The sequence below is a fragment of the Saimiri boliviensis genome, chromosome 4, assembly GCF_048565385.1.
Source record: "Saimiri boliviensis isolate mSaiBol1 chromosome 4, mSaiBol1.pri, whole genome shotgun sequence".
NCBI lineage: Eukaryota > Metazoa > Chordata > Mammalia > Primates > Cebidae > Saimiri > Saimiri boliviensis.
Window position 1 is genome coordinate 103,424,050 of NC_133452.1, and position 25,278 is coordinate 103,449,327.

The 25,278-nt window shown below is 37.4% G+C and overlaps 1 protein-coding gene across 1 annotated transcript in view; it reads left to right on the plus strand.

Moving 5' to 3' along the window:
• DNAH8 (dynein axonemal heavy chain 8) overlaps window positions 1-25,278 on the plus strand; it is a 313,022-nt gene that overhangs the window by 200,184 nt on the left and 87,560 nt on the right. Inside the window, exons 65-75 of the mRNA XM_039467518.2 lie at window positions 2,212-2,330; window positions 4,550-4,653; window positions 6,265-6,441; window positions 8,473-8,640; window positions 9,173-9,388; window positions 13,003-13,140; window positions 14,266-14,393; window positions 15,195-15,366; window positions 17,434-17,589; window positions 21,198-21,353; window positions 23,398-23,580. Of these exons, the coding sequence (XP_039323452.2) occupies window positions 2,212-2,330; window positions 4,550-4,653; window positions 6,265-6,441; window positions 8,473-8,640; window positions 9,173-9,388; window positions 13,003-13,140; window positions 14,266-14,393; window positions 15,195-15,366; window positions 17,434-17,589; window positions 21,198-21,353; window positions 23,398-23,580 (1,717 nt within the window). The remainder of the gene's footprint in view (window positions 1-2,211; window positions 2,331-4,549; window positions 4,654-6,264; window positions 6,442-8,472; window positions 8,641-9,172; window positions 9,389-13,002; window positions 13,141-14,265; window positions 14,394-15,194; window positions 15,367-17,433; window positions 17,590-21,197; window positions 21,354-23,397; window positions 23,581-25,278) is intronic.

The window sequence follows — 25,278 nt, forward strand, 5'->3', positions numbered from 1 at the left end:
CTGTATGAAGAGATGGCAAGTAAACAAGATTTTTTTTTTTTTTTTTGAGACGGAGTTTCGCTCTCGTTACCCAGGCTGGAGTGCAATGGCGCGATCTCGGCTCACTGCAACCTCCACCTCCTGGGTTCAGGCAATTCTCCTGCCTCAGCCTCCCGAGTAGCTGGGATTACAGGCAAGCACCACCATGCCCAGCTAATTTTTTGTATTTTTAGTAGAGACGGGGTTTCACCATGTTGACCAGGATGGTCTCAATCTCTTGACCTCGTGATCCACCCGCCTTGGCCTCCCAAAGTGCTGGGATTACAGGCTTGAGCCACCGCACCCGGCCTAAACAATATTTAAAAACGAACCAGTGTCCACACATAAATACCTTTTTATTCTCCAAGCCTCATTGTAACAGATAATTTAATGAATTATTTTGTTTCATATGCTTAATTTTGTTTTGAAAATGACTTAACTAATTCATCATCAACTGTTTAAAATTAGTTTCTTATTCAAATGCATTATTTATTTTGATTAAAGAAGTACACTGTTTCTAATTTTTCTTTATTGCCTATGTTAAGGAAGTATTTAGAATTTATATTTGCATTAGTCTTACCAATGTTTCTATGCCAGATAACTAAGAAACAAAATATTGACTGACTGTGGGAAAACCACTCACTAAAAGCAGCAATTATATGTTCATTATGTGAAAGCTGGTATCAACCGTGCAAAAACACAGCTTTTCCCCCCCAAAGCATAACAGTCACTCTGTAAGACTAACAAATGGGCCAACATGGATCCCCAGAAAAGCTATTCCTGTTTTTCTGCATAGAGAGTTTGGGTAACACTTTCATTGATTTTCAATGAGATTCCTGCTTCATGAAAGTATATTTATTCCAGACCTTTTCCTTTACTTAAAACCATTCCCTGGGGCCAGGCGCAGTGGCTCACACCTGTAATTCCAGCACTTTGGGAGGCTGATGTGGATGGATCACCTGAGGTCAGGAGTTCAAGACCAACCTGGTCAACATGGTGTGACTCTGTCTCTATTAAATATACAAAAATTAGCTGGATATGGTGGTGGGTAATCTCAGCTACTTGGGAGGCTGAGGAAAGAGAATCACTTGAACCCAGAAAGGGGAGGTTGCAGTGAGCCGAGATCGCACCATTGTGCTTCAGTCTGGGTGCCAGAGCAAAAACTCCATCTCAAAAAACAAAACAAAACAATACAAAACACCAACATCCCCAGACTACCCTTTTAAATAATTTTAGGTAAGATCTCCCACATTATCTTGGTGAATCAATGTGTATTAATTCTTACTGTTAAGAAGATTTTCTTTCTATTTGAACTCCTCCTGCTAACGTCATCTGTGGAAATAAACTTTTACCTTTGTACAGCTGCAAAAACCTATTTCTTTGCTCTGAAAATTTTGGTATATATTTCAAATTTTTTATATCTTCTTAGGTTGTTGAAATTTATTCTGAATGTAATATTTTATAACACTTCAATGAAAATCACATATATGCCCAAGATCTTTAAAAAAAAAAACCAAACCTTAAAAACATTACAAATTTTCAGAACTCCAAAAGTTCAAATTAATATAAAAGGTTAAATAATTTTATAGTATGTGAAGAGCTTTTTTTTTTACTTGAGCTTCTTCTGTATAAAACTATACCTTTTGTAATAAAGCCCACAATAAAGTGGAAATTTGAATCAAGCGTAGTTGCCTTGATTTCCAGGCCAATTCAGTGAAATGGGGAGACATTGGTTTTTGCTTTTGTAAACCCATCCAGCTGATATCCAGCAGTGAAGAGGTGTGTAACAAATATCAGTGGAATGAAAATGGATCACAACACAAATTCATTTCAGCCACTTATCCCTAATATTTGTCCAGAACCCTAAAGTTTTGCACTGTTGACACCAGCTTTCACATAATATGTTATATATGCGATTTTATCTGATCGTCACAAAATTCTGGGAGGGTAGAGCAGATATTTTTTTCTCAGTTTTCCAGATGAGAAAACAGAGTTGGAGTTAAGGGTGAAGTCGAAGACCCCTCAGGGTCGAAACATCAGACAAATTTAGATCTCTGGGAAACATATTCAAGTCCTGTCTTCCTGCTATTGAATCACTCTACATGATCACAGTGGTTTCACCTTAGGAAAAGTGTCATTTTATGGCGAGTACCCATGATGATCCAAATGGTCCTTTTAATGTTCTACTTTCAGATACCGCCGAAGAGCACATGTGACTCCCAAATCTTACCTTTCATTTGTAAATGGCTATAAAAACATTTATGCTGAAAAGGTGAAATTCATTAATGAACAAGCTGAACGTATGAATATTGGTAAGAGAAATGGAATCCTATCTTTTTAGGATTTGTTTGATAGGGATCTCAATATTTCATTTGGTGGACATTTTGTGTGAAAATAAAATGCTCACTTTGATAGTAGTAATTTTAAAGGATGCCCTTCTGGGTATTTTGACCTGTCAAGAAACCCTGAGCAGAAGAAAATCTAAACAGAGGTGGCCCATTTTCTCTGTAGAACCATTTCTTTTGGCTCTTTCAACTCTGAGTGCTCCGTGCTGAGTCACTGAGGCATGGCTGGCAGATGGAGAAAAGCCAGTTTTTGGGAATGGACAACAATTTCAGTTTTTGGTTTCATTCTGATTGGCCTTGATTTGTGTAAACTTTGCCATGTTAATGTTCCCTACATTTCTAATACAGGAAAAGGCAAAATAAAAACAAAAACAAATAAGAACAAAAAGAGTGTATGTACCTAAGCAAGAGTTTTCCAAGTGTCTGCTATGTGTAGTATAACTAGCAAAAGTAAACATTGGAACAGATTTTATGTCCAGAAAGCATGTGGCTAAAACACTTTAGTTCTTATTTTCCAATTTCTAAATAAAACTTGAGGGGCTGAGTATGGTGGCTCATGCCTTTAATTTTAGCACTTTGGGAGGCCAAGGCAAGCAGATCACTTGAGCCCAGGAGTTCAAGACCAGCCTGGGCAACATGGTGAAACCTTATCTCTACAAAAGTATAAAAATTAGTCAGGCATGGTGATGGCACACGCTTGTAGTTCCAGCTACTTGGGGAGGCTGAGGTGGGAGGATCACTTGGGTCGAGGAGATCAAGGCTGCAGTGAGCAGAGATTATACCACTACACTCCAGCCTAGGTGACAGTGGGACCCTGTCTCCAGCAAAAAAACAAAACAAAAAAACACTCAGCACATAGCATAACTGAGCACCAAGATCTGTGAAGTCATAATGATGATAGAAGACTGTGAAAGAAATCTTCTGTGATTTGCTCATGATTCAGCCTCTTGTAGCTTTCCTGTGTGATGCTTTAGAACAGTAGTGTGCTGAAACTGATTCGTATTGGCTTTTGAGAGCATAATGTTAAATTTTTAGTAATTTTGTGATCTGCTTGTTAAACATACCTTTATTCAAAATTAACTCATGTATACTTACAATTTAATATTGTATTTAAAATATGGGCAATAAATGCTCAAACTCATCCCTTCTTAGTTTTACTCTTTTTTTTTTTTTCTTTGAGACAAAGTTTTGTTCTGTCACCCAGGCTGGAGTGCAATGGTACTATCTTGGCTCACTGCAACTTCTGCCTCCCAGGTTCAAGCAGTTCTCCTTCCTCAGCCTCCCAAGTAGCTGGGATTACAGGCATGCACCACCACACCCAGCTTATTTTGTATTTTTAGTAGAGATGGGGTTTTGCCATGTTGGTCGGGCTGATTTCAAATTCTGGACATCAGGAGTGCTGAAATTACAGGGGTGAACCACCGCGTCCGGCCTACTCTGATTTCTCATATCAATGTTCTCGAGGTTATTTACTTCTGTCTGTATGGTAGGAATATTATGCATCAGTGTGCTACTGGGAATCTTGTGATAGCTTGAAATCAGCCATGGTTGGAGTGTTTACACTACAGAAATTGGACAATATACAAATGAGGGCTTCCCCTTCCCCCAGTGATCCAGATGTTAAATATTTACCAACATACCACTACCTGGAGCCCAATGGAATGTGAGCAATTCAGTTAACCAGTTCTTTTTCTGTATAGTACAAAAAGTTGCAGTCTGTTACATAAGTTTTCACAGTTACTTTCATTTTTATACCAATTTTTATATTTTCTATCTCATTTGCCACCTCAGCTGCAATGTGATTTAAAGGCAAAAAGTGATAGCTACAAACAGTTAACAAAGCCAAAGAGAGCATAAATTTGTCAAATACGTTTCTTAGCTAAACTAATCTTATTATGATACTGTGACTTTCCCTTAAATGTAGCCATGTGATATTCTTCAGTCAGAGCTATTTTCTCTGCCTTCCTGTTGCAACTCAGAAATACGGTCAGTATTGTTGCTCTTAAGAAATGTATATTTTGGGAAAAAAAAGGATATGTATATTTTTAAAGCTTTTGTCTACAAATAGTGTCTTGTGTTTGCTATATTATGTGTACAGTGCCTTATAAATAGTAAATGTTGAATAAATATTTGATGAAGGGATATACATATACTCAGCAAAAGTATATATATGTGTATTTGTCAAGGTCTTGATAAGCTAATGGAGGCAAGTGAATCTGTTGCTAAACTCTCTCAGGATCTTGCAGTAAAGGAGAAGGAATTGGCAGTGGCTTCCGTAAAAGCAGATGAAGTGAGTTTGCATTTACTTTATCACTGATGAGGAATATTTTTCCATATTAAAATGCATTATTTTAAAATGATATAAAAAACAAGCAAGGTATAAACCTATGGACAATTCCTGGTAAGATAATGTTCGCAAAGGCCATTAGACATTTTTGTTTAACTTATACCAGCATATATATCTAAACTATTAGTTTCACTACTTAGCCTAAGTGTTATTTCTTCTTTTACTCCGCCTGTCTCTCTTGTTCTTTTTCATTTGTTTATGAAATTTCTGCTTGACTATGAGTATATTTGGTCTTCTCTTTAAGGTCCCTGTATGTTCCAGGTATCTGGGATGACCCGAATCTCACTTACAGTTTGTGTAAAGGAGGGAAAAAAATAAGAAGAGTTGATGGAGCTTTTTTTTTTTAATGGAGCCTTGTACTGTCTCCTGGGCTGGAGTACAATGGCAGGATCTTGGCTCACTGCAACCTCCACCTCTTGGGTTCAAATGATTCTCCTGCCTCAGCCTCTTGAGTAGCTGGGATTACAGGCGTGCACCACCATGCCCAGCTAATTTTTTGTATTTTAGTAGAGACAGGTTTCACCATGTTGGCCAGTATGGTCTTGATCTCCTGACCTTGTGATTTGCCTGCCTTGGCCTCCCAAGGTGCTAGGATTACAGGTGTGAGCCACCGTGACTGGCCTTTTTTTTAGAAAAAAAAAAAGGAAAGAGAAAGGAAGGAAGGAAGGAAGGAAGGACAGAGATCATAGTCCTCTCAAGGAGGCAGGAATATATGTGTACTGCTTTTTTTTTTTTTTGAGACGGAGTTTCGCTCTTGTTACCCAGGCTGGAGTGCAATGGCGCGATCTCGGCTCACTGCAACCTCCGCCTCCTGGGTTCAGGCAATTCTCCTGCCTCAGCCTCCTGAGTAGCTGGGATTACAGGCATGGGCCACCATGCCCAGCTAATTTTTTGTATTTTTAGTAGAGACGGGGTTTCACCATGTTGACCAGGATGGTCTCGATCTCTTGACCTCGTGATCCACCCTCCTCGGTCTCCCAAAGTGTTGGGATTACAGGCGTGAGCCACCGTGCCGGCCTTTTTTTTTTTTTTTTTAAATCTGTTATACAACCTTCCAATCTCAGACTTTCAGCTTCCAGTCACCAAGAGTCACTTAAGAATAGATACTTAAGTCTTGATCCTTAGCCAGTTACTGAAATGAGTGAGCTAACATAGGGGAGGCACTTAAGCATAGTCCTAACACATATGGTAAGCCCTCAATAAACATTAGTTGCTTTTATTGTTATTACACAAGGCTTAATATGGTTTTTTCCCCATATTCTATTATACTTACTTAAATTGTTTTAATTTTCTAGAAATGTGTAGAGTGGAAATACTATTTCTTCTGAAAGCTTTAAATATTTATTTATATATTCTAAGCCTAAGGAAAGCTTAGAAAATGGAAGACTGCAAGGAACTGCTCAAAGGAATTTAATACACCTTAAAATAGAGACAACCTAGATGGGAAATAAATTTGTGTTTTCTATTATACTGAATAAATATTCTCTCACTATTCAAATCTATACATGCCTGAAAGGTTTCTATTTGCTTTCATGTGTTTCCTCAACTTAACAGGTATTAGCAGAAGTCACAGTAAGTGCTCAGGCTTCAGCCAAAATTAAAAATGAAGTACAGGAGGTAAAAGACAAAGCCCAAAAAATTGTGGATGAAATCGATAGTGAAAAAGTAAAAGCTGAGAGCAAACTCGAGGCAGCTAGACCTGCATTGGAAGAAGCAGAAGCAGCCCTGAATGTGAGCAGTGGATTGTTGTCCTTTCCAGCATGAGTCTGGAAGGGATCATGTTTCATTGTATGAAATTAAATAACCAGAAAACTGAATTGAATTCTTAATGTGATTGATAATCTAAGTCTGGAAACAAATGTGTCAATTCATTCAGTTTTCTAAGTTCTAAAAATTTTTAAAGTCTTCACCTCTTACATTATTTTCATCCCACAAATTAGCCTTCTGTGAAAACTGAGAAATAATGCTAGTGGTTAGTGGCCTAAACTATGAGAAATTCAGATTACATAGAGAGCCCGTTCAGTTTCTCCAGCATCCTTTCCAGATTATGTCATGACCCCTTTAAAAATCTTCCTGTGGCTCCCACTGCTCTTAGGATAAAGTCCTGAGTTATACATCCACAGCTGTGACGCAAAAGGAGCACAGCTTTGGAGGCAGGCTGACCCGCCATTCACCTCTATGTATAACACACACACACACACACACACACACACGTGCATGTATACATATGTATGGATGTATACACACATATATACGTATGTATATATACATACTGCTAATTCACGCACATATACATATGTAGGTACACATGTATATGATCTGGAGTATATTAACTTTCTTGGGTTTCTGTGGGGATTATAATCTCTCATTGATCCTTAAAGAATCAATGTGAGCGTTAAAAGTAATTAATATAAAATGCTAGGTACATAGAAAGTGCTCAATAAATATTAGTGCTTCTGTTCCTGCTGATGACCTGGCTCCTGACTATCTCTTGAACTTGATCACTTGTCATTTTGTCCCTACACACAATGTGATCCCGTCATACAGAAACACGTAGAGGAGTCTGGAAGAATGGTCAGGGTCTGTTACCTTGAAACATACCTCCTCCTCTGCCGAGAATGCTTTTCCTAACTTTCATTGCCTAATTAGAGTCATTCTTCAAATCTGGGCCCAGGCCTCACTCCTCCCAGAAAGTTTTCGGTTCTTCTAGGCCTGCCTTTATTTTCCCGTCACTCCCATGCTTCTGTCATGGCAGAAATCCTTAGGTAGAGTGATTGTATTTTCCTTGCCATTTTCAGGAGTTATGAGGACAAGACTGTATTTGTTTGTTTTGTTTTATATGAGAGAATGCCTGCAATTGTTAAATGAATATATCTATGATAATCATTTAATAAAATTTTCACAGTGACCAGGACATATTCTGCACCCCTACTTCCTTTATGGGTCTTACTATGATGTACAAAAGGGAGAGATCATTGAATCAAAGGAGCCTTAGAACATGTTATTGATCATATGGTCTCCCAGACTTTGCCTTGATGGTCAGGCATTGTTTTAATCCAAACCCAGCTGGTGGATAGAAACTTTCAAAAATATTTTTATGAGCTATATATTATAGTAACTTCTCATGTCTCCTTCTAATTCAGGCATCCCCAAACTACAGCCCGCGGGCCACATGCGGCCCCCTGAGACCATTTATCCGACCCCCCGCCGCACTTCAGGAAGGGGCACCTCTTTCATTGGTGGTCAGTGAGCAGAGCACAGAATGTGGCGGCCCTCCAACGGTCTGAGGGACAGTGAACTGGCCCCCTGTGTAAAAAGTTTGGGGACGCCTGTTCTAATTCCTCCCCTGCCAGAGACAGGGAAGCCCTTGAAATGAAGGCTGAATGTGAGGTTTCTGATATTCAGGGCTTTGTATCGTCTCTCAATATCTGCACATAATATAGACCCGTAGCTTTGAAGATGCAAGTTAACTAAATATTACATATCAATGGGACTTATTAACAGAGGTCTGCGATGGCAGTGCCTAGCAGTGATAATTTAAGCCAATTTGTTGGGAGCAATGGGGAAAAAAGAATACATACAAATAAACAGACAAACAGAAATACCAAAATAACTATGAAAGAGCCACTAAGCAAAAATCTTGGAACTGGGAGAAAATATGTTTTAAAGTTCTCTGTCTTAATTATTTAAAAATATTAGATTTCTATATAACTATTAATACCACTCAACAAAAAAAATATTGATTCCCGATCCCAAATGTAGACTATCAAGCCAAATGATATTGCCACAGTCAGGAAACTTGCAAAACCACCACATCTTATTATGAGAATCATGGACTGTGTTCTGTTACTATTTCAAAAGAAAATTGACCCTGTTACTATGGATCCAGAAAAACCTTGCTGCAAGCCATCATGGGGAGAGTCATTAAAGGTAAGTAAAATCTATCTTTGTAAATCCTATGAGCTGCAGGTAGAACAGCTCATATAGACCAGCTCATATCAATCTGCTTCATGTAGACCAGACAAACTGGCAGACAATAATTGATCGTTGTGTATTGAAAAGTTTGTCTTACACTGCATCACCTGAAATGTAAAGAGGGATAGATGTTAAAGCCGAATGCCTTCTTTTCATGAAATCTGTCCAGAATCAGTGGCTCGTATGGGTACAGCCTTGGTGACAACCCGGCCCAGTCTTCAAAAAGAGAACCGTGTGGTTGATGGCATTCAGATGCACTTACCAAAAAGAAAACTTGCATAGCTTTTCTTCTTTCCTCTTTCCACATGGAATCCAGAAGACAATTTATGGCTTACAGATTTAGGCTGGCTACTGCCAATAGTCTCAATTTGTATATTTAAAGCAAATAGACTGTTACTTCTTTGAGAAAATTCAATATAGAAGTACATATTTAGAAGAAAGTGTTTATTTTCTGCCAGAACTTACAGGTTATAATACTATTTTTCAGTTGATGAGTGCAACAGGATTCCTGTGGAGCCTTCAGCAATTCCCTAAAGACACTATAAATGAAGAGACTGTTGAGTTACTACAGCCATATTTTAATATGGATGATTACACTTTTGAAAGTGCCAAAAAAGTCTGTGGGAATGTGGCTGGTCTCCTGTCTTGGACACTTGCGATGGCAATATTTTATGGCATCAATAGAGAAGTGTTGCCTCTGAAGGTAAAAGTTTCCCTCCTTCTCCCAGTAAATCAATGTTTCATAAAATCAGTCATCAGTATTACTGCTATTAAAAGACAATGCATAGTTTAGACCAGTAAAGGTAGATGTCCCTGTTACCAAATTTTTCTTTTTTCTCTATGTCCTTTCAAAGTTTCTCCTTCTTTTTTGTATCTGTTACATGTTTCTTGACAATGCAGACAAGCAACTGAAACCAATGTCATAACTTACACAGGAAATGAATTTCTTGGGAATAATAATCAAACTGTCATAAGAAGAAAAACTTGCCATCTTTCTGAAGTTTGGAGATTAGGTTTGGAGGTTGAATTTGATTACTGTATTTCAAACAAAACTTATAAAAGCTAGGTTCAACACCTAGAAATGTTTTAAATTTCACAGACAGAAAGAGAACCTTACTTGCAATCTAAGAAACAATCAAACAAAACCTAAAAGGTTGTTTACAAAGAACAAAATAAGATGTTGCAGATTTCCCACAACCCTAAATGAAGATAATGAAAAAAACATATGCAGAGTTTTAAGGAGGAAAATGCTGACGTCCAAGCACTCAGTAATGGGGAAAGCTGATCTTCATGTATGAGGGAACAGAATGATATTCTTAGGAGTACAAGGATTCATGAAATGTATTACTCAGATATTCACTGCCTCCAGGGACCCATCCCAATCCCCCACCCCCACAAAGCTAAAAGTTTATAAGTGGTTGCTCTGTGGATTGGATAATGATGAGCAGGTGGCAGGAGGTTACTGTTTTTCATAATAAGACTTAGAGAAATGGCTGCCTCTTTAAAATCTGTGCATGAGAAACTTTGAGAAAAATAGAAAATCAATTTAAAATACAAAGTTTTTTTTTTTTTTTTTTTTTTTTTTGAGACGGAGTTTCGCTCTTGTTACCCAGGCTGGAGTGCAATGGCGCGATCTCGGCTCACCGCAACCTCCGCCTCCTGGGCTCAGGCAATTCTCCTGCCTCAGCCTCCTGAGTAGCTGGGATTGCAGGCACGCGCCACCATGCCCAGCTAATTTTTTGCACTTTTTAGTAGAGACGGGGTTTCACCATGTTGCCCAGGATGGTCTCGATCTCTCGACCTCGTGATCCACCCGCCTCGGCCTCCCAAAGTGCTGGAATTACAGGCTTGAGCCACCGCGCCCGGCCTAAAATACAAAGTTTTAACAAACAGAAATGATAGGAAAAATATAGAAAACACACTCAAAAAGATTCTAAGGGAGGAATCTTACAATAAACGTAGAATTTAAGAAAAAGAAAACATACACACACATTATGGTAGGACTATTCTTTATTGATAAAAATTATGATTCATAGTGAAGACTTAATTAAAATAATGTGTCATGCAATAAATAAGATAGTATCAAATTATACAATCCAAATCAATTCGTATTTTCAGCAGAAATTAACAGAAAGAATATTTGTAATTTGAGATTGTGGCACACACTATCAAATTAACAAAAAGAATATTGTAATTTGAGATTGTGGCTACCCCGGTAGGCATGGGGCAGCTTCTTGGGTGTGCACACAGGGCCTTGTGTTAATGCTCTGCTGTTGCCCTCCTCAGATTCTTAATAATTTTTTTTAACAAGGGGTCCCACATTTTTGTTTTATACTGGGCTCTGTAAATTATAGAGCCAGTCCTGAGTAGGCATAAATTAATAATTATATAGAAATTTTACATGGTATTATTTTTCAGGTTGAATAACTACATTGAATTTTCTTCAGTGTAAACAAAGAATATGAAGTTATTTCTTGAGTACAAGAAACATTTACAAAAATTGATTATATTCAATGCTGAAAAAAGACCTTGATTAAATTCTCAAAGGCAAAAAAAAAAAAAAAAAAAATCAAATCCTGGGGGCTCATTCTCTGATTATAAGCAATAATATCAGAAAGTTTACATGAAAAAGAAGTCCATCATTCCTAATTAGAAAATCATGAAAATAAGCTAGTTATCAAAGCTTTAGTGATATGGACAAAATGGTACATTCTTAGCCCTTAAACGGATCAAAGAAACTAAACAGTCCACTTAAGAGTTAAAATATATACTCACTTATAAGCATACATACACACAAAATTTGAGGAAAACAGAATAGAGCTAATAAAAATAACATTAAAAATTAGAGAAGAGAAAAGCAGCAGAATTAATGAGCAAATCTAAGAACCTATGCTTTGCAAACCAAACCAAAACAACAACAACAACAACAAAACACAAACTCTAAGAAATTTTCCTGGAAAATCTAATCAAGAAGAAAATAAAAACAAATGAAAATAGAAAGATAAACTCATATAATTCTAGATGTGAAGATTTAAATAATTATAAAGCATTTATTTTATGAGACAGGATTTCACTCTGTCTCCCAGGTTGGAGTGCAGTGATGCAATCATATCTTACTGTACCCTTGAATTCCTGGGTGTAAGCAATTCTCCTATTTTGGTCTCCCAAAGTACCAGGATTACGGCTGTGAGCCATTGTGCCAGGCTGCAAATATTACATAGTTATATGTCAATATATTATAAAATCTAAATGAATAAAAGTTTTCTGGGAAAAGGAGCTAAATTCAAGTGAACATTAAGAAAGAAAATAAGAAAGGTATCAAAGAACATCTACCCCAGAGGGGCTTTGGGTCTAGATTACTTTACTGATTATTTGAAATTTACAAGACACAGGTCATTATCATGTTGTAGAACTTAGAAAAATATGAAAAACTACTGTTACAGTAATTTCGTGTCGAAGAATCTTTGAAATTGGATTGTTACCCAAGTAACAATCCTAAATGTTTACATATTCAATAGTATTTATCATAACATTATTTGCAATAACTAAAAATGGGGGGGTGGAGAAATGTATACAAGCAGGAAAAAGGTTAATTATGATACATTCAACATGTAGAATATCATGCAGTCACACAACTAGTGTTCATGAAAAAATAGTGAAGGACACAGGAACTTCATGAAATTAAATGAAAGATATCAAAATGCCAATTATCAACTTCCTAACACAATATTCACAGGTTATGTCTGAGTAAAATCAGGGTAACTTTTGTTCTCCCTCCTATACATGGCTGCATTTTCCGTGTTTTCTTATTGAGCATTAATAATTAAAAAAAATTTTTTTGAGACAGAGTTTCACTCTGTCACCCAGGTTGGAGTGCAGTGTTATGATCACAGCTCACTGAGGCCTCGACCTCTAGAGCTCAAGCGATTTTTCTGCTTCAGCCTCCAGAGTAGCTTGGACTACAGGTGCATGCCACCACACCCAGCTAAGTTTTACATTTTTTTGTGGAAGCAAAATCTCATTATTTTGCCCAGGCTGGTCTTGAACTGGGCTTAAATGATTCTTAACCTCCCAAAGTTGTGGGATTACAGGCATAAGCCACCACACCTGGCCAGTAATTAAACATTTAAAAATAATGAAATAATCTCCAAGACGCCCTGCTTTCCCAACTAAAGGCTGGAAACAGATGAGCTCGAAACTGAAACAGATGAGCTTGAAAGTCCCATCTAGTGCAGAAATTATCTAATGTGTATTATCTACCAATTACAATCATGACTGTTTCGTGCAGCTAGTACACTAACCACATCTTCTTTTTAGGCAAACCTGGCCAAGCAGGAAGGCCGGTTAGCAGTTGCTAATGCTGAGTTAGGGAAGGCACAAGCCCTGCTGGATGAGAAACAAGCTGAGCTGGATAAAGTACAGGCAAAATTTGATGCAGCAATGAATGAGAAAATGGTGAGATTACATATACAATATTCCCCAAACAATGTGCTGAAACTTTACACAAGTATGTGCTATATCTAGAAATCAGGCAAATGGTTATGATGAAAAAATGTTGGCCAATATGCTTACCTGTTCTGGATCTTTGGCGCTAAAAATTCTTTATTGTGTTTTCACTGCTCAAGTTGTACTGTCACTGATTTGAGCATTAGAGAACTGAGTTTAAGATCCAACACAGACGTTTGTTAATTGTGTGGTTTGGGGCAGTCTACCTAGCTCTGTCTGTAAAATGGGAATCCTAATATGACCTCTTGAGTTAGGTTGCAAGCAGTGGTGGTCTGGTAAATGTTCAATAATCTCGTGTGCCATGTGGGGAGAGGAAAGCCTGGATTTGTAATATTGGCTGATTTCTGTGGTGTAAATACTTTCATCACTGGCAATTTTAAACTACCAATGTAACGCCACTGAGCACAAATTTGGGAGAAGGTGCATGGCAACTCACCATTGTATACTATTTCCACCATGCAGATACAACGGATTTAACCTCAAGAGCATAGAGAATATTAACATATGAATAATTAGGAAGTAAGCTTTTGTTATTTATTACCTTTGCTTTTAATATAACTTAATTGTAAGCTTAGTTTAATTTTTAATAAAGCCTGTGTTTAACACCAGCTCACAAATACTCTAAAAATTTAACAATTGGCTCTTATGTGTTGGTGCAAGCGGGCTGCTGCATGCTACTGTTGTCTGGGATTTTTCCAGGAGAAAATACTTTGTAAATGGCAAAATAACTCAGGATTATTATTGAATCCAAGACATCAAAATGGCAAATCTTATTGATTTGATTCTGTTTTGAAAATATTCAATAGAAATACTATTTTAATGTATCTGATTAAAAGATAAATTATGTGATTTGGATTCTGTCTTACAAAATTGCTTTCCCTGAAATTTCACAAGGTAAAATCACTATACTATGAATGATCAACATTTAATATGTGAAGTTTCATGCACACTGTATTTTTAGATTATTTTGCAAATTAAGAAATTCCCCCATGTATTTTTATGTGTGAATAAAATGGATATTTGTGTTAAGCACTTAAAAAGGTTTTTTGAGACATTCTCCCATTATGGCTGCAGGATTTGCTTAATGATGCTGACATGTGCCGGAAAAAGATGCAGGCAGCTTCCACTCTCATCGATGGGCTGAGTGGAGAAAAAGTCCGATGGACTCAGCAAAGTAAAGAATTCAAAGCTCAGATTAATAGGTGGGAATTTGGGTCTTCTTCATAATCACTCTTTCTTTGTGACATTAGAGACCGTAAAGTCCATTTCCATGATTAAATTCTTTCTCATTCGTTTCCATATGTTCATCTCTGAATCCCATCATCTATGACAGTGCTTACAACTTAAAACATGCACTCTCATGTGAAATACTCTAGAGAGTGAAGAAAATTTTGTGAAATATTTTACATCTCAGCTGTGGTTCAGCATTGTGGGTTTTCGGTATGAGAGTGCTTTTGATATAGCTTGGATTTGCCAGAGTCATCTAGATGCTCACTCCAGTTCTCTATGCTTCACCTCAATGATTTTGAAAGTGTGCATCAGTGGTTTGTCTTAAATGCAAGGCTAGCTTCTGCTGGTATCTGTTGGTGTCCTTAGAAAACTTAACAGAGAGGGGAACGAGAGAGGAGCAAGAAAATGGCAAAATAAATAAATAAAAAGGGAGGGGGAGGAAAAAATGGTTTAACACAAGACTGAAATCTGAACAAGTCCAAGGCACAGGATGAGGGGAAGATACTTCTCTCACAGTACCAAGGCTCAGGACCTGTAGGCTTCAGGAGGACACTTTCTTTCTTGCTTCCCGACATGTGGCCACCCCCACCCACTTTTCGGTTTTTGGGCTGCACTTTGCATGGGTCTTTTCCATGCCTGGCAACCAAGCATTACGCAGGGGCAAAGAAGGATTTCACCCAGTAACAAAGCAAAACTGCACTGTGACCTCTCAAACAACTTAATGGAAGAGCTTAAAACATGTCAGGTGACTCACTTTGTGTTTTTCTTTACAGACTTGTAGGTGATATTCTGCTGTGCACGGGATTCCTTTCCTACCTTGGTCCTTTCAATCAGATATTTAGGAACTATTTGCTTAAAGATCAGTGGGAGATGGAGTTGAGAGTCCGGAAAATTCCTTTCACAGAAAACTTGAATCTTATTTCAATGTTGGTGGATCCTCCAACTGTAAGTTTTACCTTCCCCATAATATTTGAATTTCAATCTCACTTTATTTCTTACTTACTAAGAAGCCTGGGTTCACCTAAGTTTTTCTTTTTTCATTTAACTGGAAAGATTATTTTGAAAGTGCTTGAGAGTTTTTAAAAAAGAATTTTCTTTGTGGTATAAACGTTCCTTTGCGTTTTAAGTAATCTTGCTTCCAAATTAAGACCAATTGCATTGCTGTGTACCGAGAACCAGCTTGGCCATAGAGACCCCCACCCAGGCAGCACTGAAGGAATTAAGTAGCAGACACCCAGATAGAAGAGCAAACCAGGGGACCAACAGCCTTCCAAGCTGAGAGCCTCAGGATGCTGACAGCATTCCAGGCTGAAAGGCTCAGGCAGCCTCTGACCCACACGTTTATTCTCTCTGAACAGGTGATGATGATTAACAAACAGATGTTTGGTATTTTCTCATGTTACAAAAATATACCAGGTAGGCAGCTGGTGCCTGCTTACCACTGATCACAGACAAACTAAAAAGTATTCTTCATAAGGAAGCCACGGGGCAGGGTCAGACGTCCTGCACTAAAAGAATTGTTTTAACTGGTGTGTGATATTTATATATTGTCCTAGCCACTTTAGAACGCCCCAAGTAATTTTCTACTTGTGGGGGTGGTGGGCGGGGTGGTGGCTAGGTTTTCCCTGCCACTATTCTTAGCAAACAATATATTTTATCATACACTCAGCATTTCTCAGCAATCATACACTCAGCATTTCTTAACAGCTATGAACTGAAAGATCGTTTGAGTGTTATAGGCTTGCTAATGCTGGGCTCTTCTTAATAACTCTTCATTATTTACACCACTCTTGTGAAGTCATATTCTCTTTCAAACATTTTAGGCAAATGTAGGCATGATCTATACTTGTATTAACCTTATTTTTGTTTGCTATCTTTTTTAGTGTCTAATAACATAACACAATAGCATGTTCTGGTGACCCTAAGTAATAGCAAGTCCTTTCATACGAACCTTCCTTGCTGGGAATTTGATGCCACTGCCAATTTCCAGTATATCTTGCAGAGCTTCTGTGGTAATAAATGCTTTCCAGGCAATTTGTATTCATGAGTTGCTTTTCTGATTTGCAAATCTGCTCTCCAGTTGCTGTTTCCTTAGGGGATGCCAGGCTATTAATTTCATGTTATCTGTATTTAAAAGTTAAAAACTAATCTTTTCCAATTCAAACATTGTTGAATTCGCCCTCACTGGGCACTGGTGAAGCAAAGTGGGCCAGAATATTCTTTATTAATTATGGCCTTTGGAGGTCCTGGGATAATTTAACAAAGGTGGAGTCTGGTTGGCTCATTGGATCTCTGTTTATTTTATTTTATTTTATTTTAGAGGCAAAGTCTTACTCTGTAGCCCAGGCTGGAGTGCAGTGGTATGATCATAGCTCACTGCAGCCTTAAATTCCTGGGCTCAGGTGTACCCCCAGGCCTCCCAAAATTCTGGGATTATAGGCATGAACTATTGTGCCCGGCCTGGTGATTTTATTGATTATGTGGCAGGAGGCTGGCAATCCACGCTAAATTTGCAGAAGGAAATATTCACTAAAGTGTCATTGATGAGCTCTTGCCAATATAATAACTCATCTAATTTATCTCCAACTATGCAATTACCCATACGCCAGGTAGGCAGAACCAAAGGGCAGGAAAGGGAAGCAATCAGGAGCTAATTGCTTGGGACTTATCTTCTTCTCTGACATCTCATTATATTTACTATGTCCATTAACTCCAAATCAGGTTTAATATGCAATCAATTTACTATGTTTCCCCTAAGTATGAAAATACAATGTAAAGGGATAAACCTTGTCTTAGGTCATTATAGAAGGTATTCATTAGATTATAAATTTTTTTTTTAAAGTGAATGTTATTGGGTTCACATTTACAAGTTTGCTTTTCTCAAAGTACAAGTTGCATAATCTCAAAGGGAAAAAAGTCCAAATTTTAAATTATTTTACTTTACGGTACTTTTAATTATTGAGAGCATTCCTGTTCTCCTTTGAATGGTGCTATTAATTTCCTGTTGTTCAGATTGGTGAGTGGGGGCTGCAGGGATTACCAGGAGATGATCTCTCAATTCAGAATGGCATTATTGTGACAAAGGCCACCAGATACCCACTCCTCATAGACCCACAAACTCAAGGCAAAACCTGGATTAAATCAAAGGAAAAAGAAAATGATTTGCAGGTATGTAGCATTTGGTGCATGGGAAAGTAATCTTGAAATCATGAAACTTTTTCAAAATTTCAGTTGAATCTGCAGTCATAAAGTTGTCGTCTCCATGACAAATGTTTGCTAATTCACACTCTTGAGTTTTGTAACAGCAATCTGGGGCGACAGCTCTGATTCTTTTCTCGTTTGTACTCTCTTTGGATCCTCCCTCCCCCTCTCTTTGTACACTTCCCTGAGACCATTGCTTTTGCTAATTTTGAATGTGGCTTTTGTTCTGGGCTTTGAGTTTGGGCTTCTCGGAAAGTGGCAAACAGAACATTGTGATCCCTCAGTTCAAGAGCATTCATGTCAGCCTTGCTCAGGGTCTTGGTGCTGTGCAGCTCACTGAGTCTGTCTTTGGGGCTGGCATCTAATAAGGTGTTAATTTTAAGGTGGGGGTAGACAAGGGCAGGACTCTAACATTTCTTATTCCCTTAGGCATTCTGTTATTATTGATATTTTAATACAGCTACCAAGGTGGGATATTCAGTGTTCCCAGAGTTAACCTACTTGCTTATGCTATTTCTACTAACCAAATGTCTTTCTCCAACCTCCACTTATATCCCAGATAAAAATCTCAGCTGTTCTTCAAAGTCCACATCCACCACTACCTTCATCAAGACTTTTCTGTGTGCCCAGCTCAACATGGCCTGTCCTGAATCCTCACAATGTCTTGTTTGCACTTCTGTTGTGGACTTAGAATCTGTCTTAAATTACTGCTCTTTGCACATTTATCTTTTACTTCTATTGTACCATGAACTCTTTTTTGGCCAAGTTATATTCATCTTTACATGTTCTGCACTGCTCCTTTTGAGTAGAAATTCTGATATTTATTGAAATCAAATGTATTAATCAAAGTGTGTCACCATTATGGAAAAAAAGAACCAGGAAAATCTTGTGGTCATCTTGATAGATTAAAAAAAAAAAGAAAGTGTTTGGTAAAATTCAATGCCCATTCATGATAACATTCCAGCAAACTGGGAGGGATCTTCCTTAACTAGATAGAGTTTCTTTTTACAAAAAGCCATAACAAACATCATATTTAGTGGTGGAATATTGAAAGATTTCCTCCTGAGATCAGTGCTTCTCATGCAAGTGGATACAGCCTAGTGCTGGGAAGCATACCTAAGTACCCTACCTCATCAATACTCCAGAACACAATATGTCAGCCTATGTTTACTGAGAAAATCCAGGGAAATCCTAGAATGGACCAGGCAGTGTAAACAGAAGAGAAGAGTTAAAAGAAGTAGTGTTCATTTCCACAGAGCTTCTTAGTAGCCACATTTTCAGGAGTGCACAAATGTGGTATAAACCAGAACACTTCTGTTCTTAATTTCTGTAGCCAGGTCAACTATAACTTGTCCCTGGCCCCATTCCCCTTGGCTTCCCCGGCTGTCAATCTCCCTGCTAATCTTATTCCTAGAACCTTGCCTAGACATCCTTAGCTCAACACAATCTCCTGTATCACTTGGCCATGAATGCTGCTACTTTTTCTGATCATAGCTTTGTCTCTCCATTTCAGGATTACATTCACTGATGGTTTTCAGTAATGTCCTTCCTGATGAAACCCAGTCCTAGGAACCTTCTTGAAGGAACGGAAATATGCCTGAGACACTTGCTTATTTTAAAAACCATCTACTGCTGAGATGGAAATAGACCAAATTGTATTCTCCTTACTCAGATAGCATTATTTTCTGAGTATGTGGATAAGCACATGTACAAACACATGCAAACGAAAAACAAAGCATGCTTTATATGCCCAGGGCTGTGCTCAACCTTGACAGCTTTGCCAAGGCTACCTTCAGTGCCATGTCCAGGACTTACAGCTCTGACTTGTGGAATGAGAATGCATTTACCAAGCCGCCCTATCAGGAATTCATTGACCATCTTGTAAAGACCCCATACCAGTCTTCGTGCAGGTGAATCAGGCTCTGGTGGTGGCTACCACAAAGTGTTTCACCAGAAAAATCAAGTGAAATAAATCTGAAATTATGATTCCAAAATATTATTTCAAGTTTATAAGACATTGAGGATGATTGAAGATAATTATTTCCTTACTTGGGAAAGAAATCACAAAAATAGAATTTACCCCTTGAGAAATAAAACAGGATATAAGCAAATTTAGTCTTACTGGTGCTTTTCTTCACCTTGTTTATTCAGTTAGTTAAAGCTCTTTGTTTAGATTCATTTACTTTATTAACTTATTGGAAGGCCTTTACAGCACATTATTTGTATAAAGAAAGCTATCCATCCACGGAAACAACTTCCTTCATGTGTGAATCTTTTTTATTTATTTTATATTTTTTAGATGGAGTCTTGCTCTGTCATCCAGGCTGGAATGCAATGGTGCAATTTTGGCTCACTGCAACCTCCGCCTTCCAGGTTCAAGCGATTGAACCTCAGCCTCCTGAGTAGCTGGGATTACAGGCTTGTGCCCCCACATCTGGCTAATTTTTGTATTTTTAGTAGAGACAGGGTTTCACCATGATGGTCAGGCTGGTCTCAAACTCCTGGTCTCAAACTCACCACCAAGGTGGTGATCCACCACCTTGGCCCCCGGAAGTGCTGAGATTACATGTATGAGCCACTGTGGCTGGCCAATTTTTTTTTTTTTTAGTTATTTCCTTTTTAATCAAAACAGGACAAAAGTCAGCTGATCTAGTTTTTATATCTTATATCTTCTTTTTATCTTAGTAATTGAGGGAGCTATATTTAATTCTTTTCCCCTAATCACCTGTTGTCCCAGTGGATTCTTCCTTGTGTCTTATGGTCTGCACCCACAATAGCATAAGGCATTAGTTGGATTCAGGAGATAGGATACAAAGAGTTGAGAAATGAGCCTTTGGGAATCTTCACAATTAGGCAGGGGGCAGGGAGGGATCCTAGGCGAAGTAAGAGTTTAAATCCAATTGGTTCATGCAGAGATCAACCAGTATAGTGTGTCTATTTTAACTAATAACAAACACATCAATTTAAACATGGAGGACCCAACTAGGAATTCAGAATTTCAGTCTTAAAAAATATAAGCCTATATAAAGTGAATGTATAGTCTTTTAGGTTGACTTTATGGAAAGTATTAAATTCTTCCCAGTGCCAATAGGAGACAGAATACATGGATAGACCCTCAGTGTGACTCAGTGTATCATTTCTGATATTCTTACGTTTGCTTTTTGTCACTTGTTCATCTCCTAGGGGTCTTGAGAAAATAAATGAATATCCAAATATGCAAGTTGCTTTGCTTTCTCTGAGCAATTATAGCTATGTAAGTTTGAAAGGATTAATCCTTGACTATTCTCTTCCACCTGTCAGGAGCAGAACCCTGACATTCCATAAGAGCAATGCCCCTTGATGCTTCTCTTTTGATTAGAGAGACCCCATTACACATCCAGACTCCATTCAACAAAATCATGACTCACCATGTTTCAGAAATTAATTTTCGTGTGTTGCTTTAATTTTTTAAGGTAAGGGTTCCTATATTACCCTTAAAATTTTTAGTTACCTGTCCAGTAAATCTGTTGGTTTCCCTTAGTGATGGGCACATTCTTTGTAACACTGGCAAACCAACAAGGGTTCTTTCTGTTTAGGTGACATCTCTGAATCATAAATATTTCCGCACACACTTGGAGGACAGCCTTTCCTTGGGCCGACCCCTTCTCATTGAGGACATTCGTGAAGAGCTGGATCCAGCCTTGGATAACGTATTAGAAAAGAATTTTATTAAATCTGGCACCACTTTCAAGGTGAGCTTTGTAAAAAAAAAAAAAAAAATTAAGAAAGAAAAGAACAATGGTGACATCTACTTATCTTTTTGAGCATAGCAGCAAATGCAATTTCCTTTAGGCAGTAGTACTTGTACATTGGAAAAAAACTATTTCCAAACTGATATGTCAATGTTTCCTTTAATTTTTATAGTATATAAAAATTACTGATGGGGGGGCAATATTTTGATAAGAGTAGTCATTTGGCTGAAACTAAATAACATTAAGAAAACACATTGTCTGGTTTTAATATATTAGTGCAATGCACAATATATATATGTTTAAGCAACTCTTGATACCGGTTTCGCAAGCCACATATGTATACATTTTAACAAGATAACCTGGGTTTCTTTCCTGGGGAAAATGATATTTTAATAAAGGCTATAGAGATTGATTTGTTCATTTATCTCTTTATTTTCAGTCTAAACTCATTGCCTTTGTTGTAAGCTATGGAATATTGTTCTCAGTTGTTGGTGATAACATGAATTGTTTTCAATATGTGTAAGGGTTTCATTTTTAATTGGTGTCATTCTCTACCTTTCGGCTTCTTTGGTTTTATAACAGCATTTCTGATTGGGTGTTTTTCACTTTGGACAACTTAATTTCATGAATATCATTGAGTAAGTAAAGAATGAATATTTTCTCATTAGACTAAGACAGATTTATTCAGAAAAGTTTTCTTCATAATGGAAATCTTTTATATACCATATTTTAAATAATTCATTCAGCCAAGGTTTATGGAGCATCCAATATATACTTAAGCCTTTATGAGTTTATAGGGGGAAAAATGAATAAAACCCAGTTAGTGTTCTGAAGGTTAGCGTCAGTCTATGAGATTAGAGAGTAGAATTTCTCTTTTTCATACAAAAAGCTAAGCACAAAATTTTGGTGATTTGCTTGGATATTATGGACTCATTCACAATTTTGAACTGTATTTAAAAAATATTTATAAGTAAAGAATGTGTATAGTTAAGCTGTACAATGTGATAATTTGGTATACATATACATTGTATGATGATTACCACAATCAAATTAATTAACACATCCATCACCATGCATGCTGAACCTTAGATGCCTGAAACTTGTTCATCTTATAATGGAAAGTTTGTACGCTTTGACCACTCTGTCCCCATTTCTCCCATTCCCTATCCCTCTGGCAACCACTGTTCTATTCTCTGCTTGTAGGAGTTTGACTTTTTCAGTTCCACATGTGAGATCATATAGTATTTATCTGTGTCTGGCTTATCTTATATGCCATATTTAATATGCCAAAGGAGGTTGTAGAATCACTATTCTTGAAGGGCTTTTAAAAGATCCTAGATTTTTATCTGCAATATGAAGGCATAGTGCCTTACAATGTGATGGTGGCCTTATTAATGTTTTCAATCACATGTAGAATTAAGATTAATCAGAGATTTAAGTCATTTAAAAATTCTTTGATGCCACCTGAATTTTAGATAGCAAAAAACAATTTTTTTTCCAACATGCTGCAAATAGTAGTGTTGAAGGTAAATGTTACCTTTTTGAAAAAAGTTGGGATTTTTCTTTGAAAATTGCATTAACTTTTTCTGTTGTCAGATATGCCTCAGATATATCTATGAAATTCAAAAAATAAAATTTCCTAGAAACACAGCAAATTTCCACAGTAGGAAACAACTTTCTTAACTGGGGGAAAAATAGCTATACTACAAACAATTGATGGGAGTGATAAGTACTTGCTAAAATTTTAAAGTCAAATCTTAGCTGTATCTAAGTTTTCCTTTATTCACCATTTGTTTTGGATAACTTTTTCAATTGATTTGCTTGGTATCACTGCTAAAAACATCTCCAGGCAGGACTACAATTCTAAATTCTTCTAAATTAAATAGGCTTTATTATTTGAGATCAGTGATTAAAATTTTATAACTTTCCTTCCCAATTTATTCAAGCTTCACAGCACTGACAGGCAAATTCTTTCCTAAACTGAACCCGAGTTCCTTCCCCTGTCCTTTAAGCTGTTTTTAATTTTATATGTGAATTTATATAGGTGAAAGTTGGTGATAAGGAATGTGATATCATGGATACATTTAAACTTTACATTACTACAAAGTTACCAAACCCTGCCTTTACCCCAGAGATTAATGCTAAAACTTCAGTCATTGATTTCACTGTTACAATGAAAGGACTTGAGAATCAGTTACTAAGAAGAGTCATTCTAACAGAGAAACAGGTAATCTCTCTCTCAGGTAAAGAATTTCTGCTTCTAATAAATGCCTAAAATGTATTGAGAAATTGCTAAGTATGTGAAGAAGAAAAAAAAATTTTAAATCATATTCACCCTTGTTAAAATAAATATTTCTTTTGCAGCCTTAATTCTTGTCAGGAAATCATATTACTCATCTTCTTTCCTACAACCAAACACACACACACACACACACACACACACACACACACACACCCCTCTTTCTACTTCTGTCTTTAAACCTTTAGGCATACTGACTCTCATATCTATAGTCCTTGTCTTGGGGACACCTGAAAAATTCAATAAAACAATGACTTAGAGAAAAAGAAATTGCTCTGAATGGCTCTTATTTCCACTGTAGTAGATTTAACTACTACAATCCAATAATCTAATGATATAGGGAGCTATACCTTTATTTTTAATTAAATGAAGTTTGCACTAAAGCAAGAAATTAAGTCGAACTGAGGGTTCTAATAAAATGAAGAACAACTTAGGACTGGAAGATTTTAAGGAGACTGATACAAGATTAAACTAATTTTTAAGTTGAAGCTCAGAAAACATTAAGTTTTAGGCATAAAATGTAATTGCATAAAAATATAATTTTATGTGTCTGCATTATAAAGTCATTTGCATAAAATATGAGAAAGTTTATATCTGCTTAAAGGTAATTAATTTTAGAATTAAAGATTCAAGGCAAAGGCAAGGTTAGAAATAATAAGAGCAGCAAGGCATGAAGTGGATGGGTGAGAAAAAGAATGACGAGAGAGGAAAACAGACAGAGGAGAGAAAGGAGGAGGTGTGAATCCAGGGTTCCACACACAGGAAAGACATCGGGAAATGACACAGGCACCAAAGAAACAGACTCAGTGAAAGGCAACATCCTACCTGGCTCATAGACAGCTCATCTTATGCACAGGCCCTTGAAAGGTGGCCAGTTTGATGGTGTGAAAAGGGCACAGTCCTAGCTTTGACTCTCTTAGTTGTTTGATCTTAGTTTCCAACAAACCTGGGGCTTATGTAGTCCAGGAAGGGAATCTGTTCCTCTTCCACAGCCAGGCAGGATGGCCCTGGCCTGGCAATTCACTGTTCCCATTGTCTCTCAGGATCACATGCTGCTAACTATTGACAGTTAGTCCTTTGCGGTGTAATTGGTGCTGCTGGTTTATTTTGAGATGATTCCTCGCTGGTCTAGATCTCCATGCAGGCTGCAGTAACCTCCAGAAGTCAAGCAACACCCCATCTCCGCTCTTCTTATTCCCTAGCTTCCCCTTCAAGAGATGTGCTAAGATATACATAGCACTTGCTGGAGAAAAAAAATGCACATTTAATACACAGGAGGGTCTTCTAAACATTATATTAACCCTCATAACAATCCTACTATTACACCCACATTTTTACAAATGAGCAAATGGAACAAAGAAAATAAGGGTCTTCAACTATAATAGCACATGGACTTTGCAGCCTGTCAAGCTTCCTAGATAAACTTTACAGGTCCTGCTATGAAGTTTAGCAAGAGTCCACTATGCTATGATATCTATTTTTCCATATTATACAAAAAAGGAAGCTAACATGATTTCATTTTGTCCATGTATTCCTATACTGCCACCCAGGGGTGACCATTTTAATGAAAATGATTAATTTGTTATTTCCTTGCAAATAGAGCCACACTCTTCATTACCCCATCAA